The sequence below is a fragment of the Charadrius vociferus genome, unplaced genomic scaffold, assembly GCF_000708025.1.
Source record: "Charadrius vociferus isolate BGI_N301 unplaced genomic scaffold, ASM70802v2 scaffold1823, whole genome shotgun sequence".
Lineage (NCBI taxonomy): Eukaryota > Metazoa > Chordata > Aves > Charadriiformes > Charadriidae > Charadrius > Charadrius vociferus.
Genome location: NW_009647673.1, coordinates 159,245 through 165,244, shown reverse-complemented (window position 1 = coordinate 165,244; position 6,000 = coordinate 159,245). Strand labels below are relative to the sequence as shown.

The 6,000-nt window shown below is 48.0% G+C and overlaps 1 protein-coding gene across 1 annotated transcript in view; it reads right to left on the bottom strand.

Annotated features, from left to right (window-relative positions):
• Positions 1-2,262: 2,262 nt before the first annotated feature.
• Positions 2,263-6,000, bottom strand: part of LOC104282960 (chromosome unknown open reading frame, human C8orf48) — a 66,664-nt gene continuing 62,926 nt past the window's right edge. The window contains 1 exon segment of the mRNA XM_009881093.1: positions 2,263-2,429. Within this exon segment, the coding sequence (XP_009879395.1) occupies positions 2,263-2,429 (167 nt within the window).

Sequence of the window (6,000 nt, the reverse complement as noted above, 5' to 3'; positions counted from 1 at the left end):
ATATCAGTGCAATACAGCCTCGTATCCTGAAAACAATTAGGATATGCTGAACGAGCAGTTATGGTTACTGAGACTTCTGTGCCAGCAAACACTGGGGAGAAAGTATGCTTAAAACAGCAGGGAACTGCAGTTCCGTAGAACTGTTCCTTTCAAGTTCAGCATCTCCCTTTTTTCTCCCCACCGCGCACACGCGCACTCATACCAATATCATTTAAAGGCGGTAGTACAGCCGTGGTGCACCGCACCTTCAGGGGTTTCATTCTTTTGCACATCTACCCCACAAATCACCTCACCACCACATCCTGAGCTCTTTAAAGGGGTTTTAAATTCAAAAATGTATCTAGGATAAACACTTCTGCATTCCTAGGCCCAGCGGGTCATTCAGGAAAGTGTTCATTCCCTTCCAGTTCCCGCATCCCTAGAGGGAAGAGGCAGCATTCCCAGACCCCAGCCCTACCAGGCACCGGCGCGCAGCTCCCGTTGGAGGCTCAGGCTGTCCTTCCAGCTTGGCTCTGGCTTTGACTCCCGTCAGCTCCTCCTGCCTGTCCCCAAGCCCACATCACGCTCTGCTGGTTCTTAGCAGCACAGCGGCACGTAGCCGGCCAGATGCCAGCCTGCCTCCTCTGCCTCCTGCCCGCACCGCGACACCTCAGCCCTCCCTGGCACGGGGCTGCTTCAAGGGGAGAGGCTCCTTCAAGGAGAGATGGTGGTACCCACACCATCTAACTGCTCCAGCCCAAACTGCCTTCAGAGAGGCTGCACTTCCCCGTCTCGCCGCTGACCCGAGAAATGAAGGCTGCAGAAGCCTTACAGTTGACAAAGGTCTCGCCTCTGGGGTGGAAAGTGCCCGTTGTTTAGCATATAACAGCGTCAAAGAGGAAATAAAGGAGAATCCCATTCCCCAAAGGAATCTGAGTCTTGGGATTTTGCAATGTAGTAACTCACCCTGGAATACGGCCAAGACCCCGGACTTAAAATACCCTTCCAAAACGTGCCACCTCATCTTTTAAAAAGTGCACGTGATCGCTACCTTGATTGCCAGCATTATCTGAGCAACACCAGTTCCTCCCAGTACAGACAGCTATTGCGTGGAATAAAGGTTGCTACCAAGTCAATCGCCAACGTTCATACCAGAAGCCCACACTCATTGGTCTGGTATGAACTGGTTCCAGTCTGTTTTTCTAAACCTGTCATAAATAATGTACAACCGGTAACGGTGTGGCAGGGATCCTCTCTTTCTCTGGCCAACGTCCTGTACAGTTCTGTTCTTGCCTGTTGGATTATCCAAAACACCCAGCCAAACTCATGGCTGAGCTTTTCTATCTCAAATTCGCCTCCTGGATAAAATGCTGTTTGACACTTGACAGCCTTGGATCTTGCAACTTCCCAAGTATGAGAGCGTGAGTCTCCTGCGAGAACAAAACCAGAGCCTGACAGTAAAGGGCTTTCTCAGGGATAAACAGCTCTCCCATTGCTCAGCTGCTGCACCTCGCGTCAGCCGACTGTAACGAAACCACAACAAAGACGGAATAGGGAGGAGAAGGCTGGCAGATTTCTTCGGCTCACAACCAGATACAGATGCAGTCACACCAAAAATAGGAAGTATACTCGAAGAAATATGAGAAATTAAACACACGCAGGTATATACGGTGTCCAGGAATAATGAGGGGTATGCAGGTAAGGATATAGCCATACATAAAGCTAACGTATGACCCTCTTCCCCAACCTTAGCCACCCCACATTATGGCACACCACAGGGTTAAAATAAAATGGGCAGATGGCACTTCATGCGCTGGACTGGAACCCCACCTCTGCCCTGTCATCAAACCAACAGCTGGACTTTTTTAAAGCCAGAAAGCCTCTATGGAACCCAAGCAGCAGGTAAAACAGCGGAACCAAACAAACGGCTAATGGCATGCCCTCCGATATTGGAGGGGGTATGTGGGAATGAGAGATGAGGGCTCTTTTCCATTCTAAATACCCCCAAAAGCTCAATAAATTAGTAATGTTACCCGTGGCAGCAGCGAGGTGTCACACGTTCGTGGTGACTGGTATAGGCAGGTAAAAGCGTGTCCAGTGCCAGCTCTGACAGCACGCAGGGAGGAGAGATGACTGCTGCCGCCTTCACTGTTTCAGCTGATGCCTCTTCTTCCTGCCTTCCCCTTTGCTTTTGCTCTTTCTGAATAGATTTCTGCATTGTTGCTGCTTCTGGCTCAGCGTCTGCCTTCTGCTAACGTTTCCACTTTGGCGATTACACAGCCTTCATGTCTGCACCTGCGGCTCCACAGTCTCTCCACCGGCCCCTGGCTCCACACTGGCAGCCACCCACACCGCTGTGAGCGAAGAATATGCGACGAGTCCTACAAGACGGGTGAAGCGCAAGAAGCAGGCGAAACTTTCAGGGTATCTGTTCCCGGGGAGTTTGATTTCTGCAAGCCAGAACATGAAAAAGGGCACGTAAATCTAAAGGGGTCGGCATTTTGTTTGAAAATGCTAACACCCATCGTGGTCCCCACACTTGCTCACCCACAAGCTGCTTAGCTCGTAGGTGCAGGCAAGGGGAGGCAGGGTGAGCTGAAGGATCCCATTTGCTCTTTGATCCAATGCGGTGCCCTTCCTGAAAGACCCAACGCCTCGGGCCCAGCCTGGGCTATGTGAAAATGCCGTCAGGGCAGGCGGAATCCATCGCGCTCAGCCTGGTCCATCCGCGCTGAGAGCAGGTCCCAGCTTTAAACATGCCAATCAGCAGCACGCGCCCAAAGGCTCTCCCTTGGCACACCCCAAAGTGTACCAAAACCCATGCTTGAGTGCAAACAGTGTGATACAAAGGCACTTTGGACTCAGGCACTGATGCAAGCTCACACGCAAAATATCGTATAGATTTACCTGTTGTCTCTGATGGGAACCCAAGCCTAAATACATGAAAATCTTCTTTTTCCTTTATGACGAATATGCATAAATTTGTGTCTTCCCATGTAAAAAGTCACGTCATGGACACGTAAGTACGAAAAACACCATATATCTTTACTGTAGACCTGCGGAAATCTCACATGATGAATCAGTTTTTTCTAAAATTTAAGTAGTGCACATTGAAGAAATGTCTTGTCTAAATTACCAGCCGGCACTGTCCTGTAAACCTCCTGCACTGCTGAGCCAACATCAGGTTCATAATATGCATCTTACTTCTCTCTTTCTCTTTCTCTTTCTCTTTCTCTTTCTCTTTCTCCTTCTCCTTCTCCTTCTCCTTCTCCTTCTCCTTCTCCTTCTCCTTCTCCTTCTCCTTCTCCTTCTCTTCAACAGCAGTTACAGGTTATTATTTCACAAAGGTTCATGGTTCTTCCTGAATTATTGTATCTTTACTGGCGCACAAGCAAAAGCACGCTCATAGGAACAAGGCTGTGAAAAGAGCACGAAAGGCTCCATTAGGGAAGGCAGGAGTCATTCAAGGTCTTCTCAAGATTAACGGCATTTTTATGGAGATTAAGTTGCCCGCCTTTCTGCTGACACTTTCAATAGGAAGCTGCAGTCACTTGACTTAAAATGAAATGAAGCTACTTATATGCATAAAGTTAACCAACCACTTAATTAGTTTCCTAGTCAGTCTTTTTTTTTTTGTAAAGTGAAAGAGGAGGAGGCATTCATGTTCATTTGTCTCACAATTAAAACCTGTTTTTTCAAAGGAAAGATTGATATTTTGCTGTCTACTCACAGGGAAGAGATCTGGTGTCTCTGTATGGAAGCATGCTGTCCTCTAAAAGAAATTTAACGTTCATCAAAATCACACCGTATTTTAAAATGCCTCTCCGAGCATCTCGTTTCTTCCTAACAGCTGCTCGCACTGTGGGTAGACACAGCACACTCTTGCACCTCAGCACATTCCTTCCAGTGATGCAGTGACGAAAAAGCGAGGAGAGAGACATCAAGGGGAAAATGGAGGAAGACAACCCCTGTGCAGGGTCTTGCTTAAGTGGAAATCAGTTGTCTCATATGCTTTGTTAAGAGATGGCATCCCTACCGTTTTACACCTCTTCCTTTCCTGAGTTAACTTGTCCCTTGTGATACGTTTCACAGCTAAACCCGGTACCTCCCCTGTCCCAGGCACAACACCCCGAGGCTGCTCACCCAGGGCATCGATATCTGCTTACGTTCCTCAGACCTGTCAAATCTCCCAGGCTGGCTTCACTCTTTGCTGTTTTTCTGGACTGAATCATCCTGAGAAATAACGATACCCAGGAGATGTTGTCTGGGCACGGGTTTAGCTTTTGATGGAAGGGGGAAAAAAAGCCCTGGAAAGCAGGGTCTGCCAAGGAGCCATCGGAGTGTCGTGGTTTAAGCCGAATTGACCACTGGGGACGTGGGGCACCCCAGATGGGGCCAAAAGATGCTCCCCCCAACCTCTCTTCAAAGAAAGAGGCAGAGGAGGGAAAAAGAGACTTATGAGTTTAGAAGGAACTAAACTACTTTAATGAAAGATTAATAATAAAATAAAAAGAAAATAATGAAATATATACAAAACCGTATCAAGCTCCCAGGATGATAATCACATCACCGGCTGGCACTGGGGCAGTCCCAGGCTGGACTCGGTGACGGATGGGAACTGCATTCAGGATCTGCACTCAGAATCAGGATCAAAGGCAGATGACCAGAGTCCTCCTCAGACATCGGCCATTGAAGAAAGAGAGAGCCGACCCTTTGATCCCTCAGCTTTTATACTGAGCATGAGGCAGATGGGATGGAATACCCCATTGGTCAGTTTGGGGTCCCCTGTCCTGTCCGCTCCTCCCTGCACGTGGGACCCCTCTAGGCTTTTCCTCTTCCGACCCTCCAACAGAGCAAATAACAAAGTTATCTGGCTCTTGGGTGCTACAGCAATAGGTATAAGCAGAGCCTCTCTGCATACCATGCCTGGGCATCAGCTATAAACATCGGTCTTACCGCTCTGAGAGTGAACAGTGTCTGCACAATCTGCTGCTGACTGCAGTAGTTAGAAGAGGCCCAGCTAAGAAGCAAAGTTACTGAACAAAATTGGTCCTGTGTCCCCTCAAACCAGGACACAGAGCACAACTAGATTTGGGCTGCTTACCAGGTTGGGTTTAGACTTGTTAGAGCTCAGTGCAATGTTACCCCTTCTGTATCAGGGTACGAGCATTCTGCTCATCATGCCACAATCTTGTCTCATGAAATCAAATGACGTTACTGTATCACGTCATCAGCCAGTCTTGACCGGGCAGATGAGTGACCACCAGCCTGATGACGGGTTGAGGATGAACTGCCTCATTGTAAGGACCTGTCCTAACGCTTTGTCAGGGCTCACTGGCTGTTGAGAAACAAATACCTCAAGAGGCTGAAAGGCTGCAGTCGTGATTCTCATCAAGGAGAAGGAGACAAACGTGAGGCGATGCTTTGAACTCATTTCCCTCCTGAGGTCTCAGCTGTAGCTCCGGCAGGATGACAGCGGAGAGACACTCACAATGTGTGCAGACATTTCAATAGCTGTGGCTGCTGCCTTGCATCAGGACAACATGTCCAGGCACAGTTAGGTTATTTCTATTCTCAGAGGCAAAAGAAAGGGGGTTTTCAGAACCTCTATGACTATTTATCTTCAATGCTTTCGTGACGTGTTTCAGCACAGAGTGAAAAAACACTGATTTTCTCCATTTCCCCCCTCCCACCGCAAATATCCATAGTCATAGCAGGGAATTGCATGAAAATCAGTGTTTTTTCCATGGACTGTGGTAAGGACAGTATGACCCAGGCTGGTTGCGTCCTGAGAAAGTACCAGCAATTCATTACGTGCTTATGAAGCTCCAAGCCGCACAAATTCTGTCTTTACTATTTTTAACTGCCTTCTGATAAAACTTTATCTTTAAGATATTCATGACTATCATTAATTTCCAGATTCCCCCACAGATATCTGGGAATGTATCTCAGTTCTGAGATTGCCCTAACACAGTCAGAGGGAAACATTCTTTTAAGATTTTTAAAGAGGAGCCTGGGGCA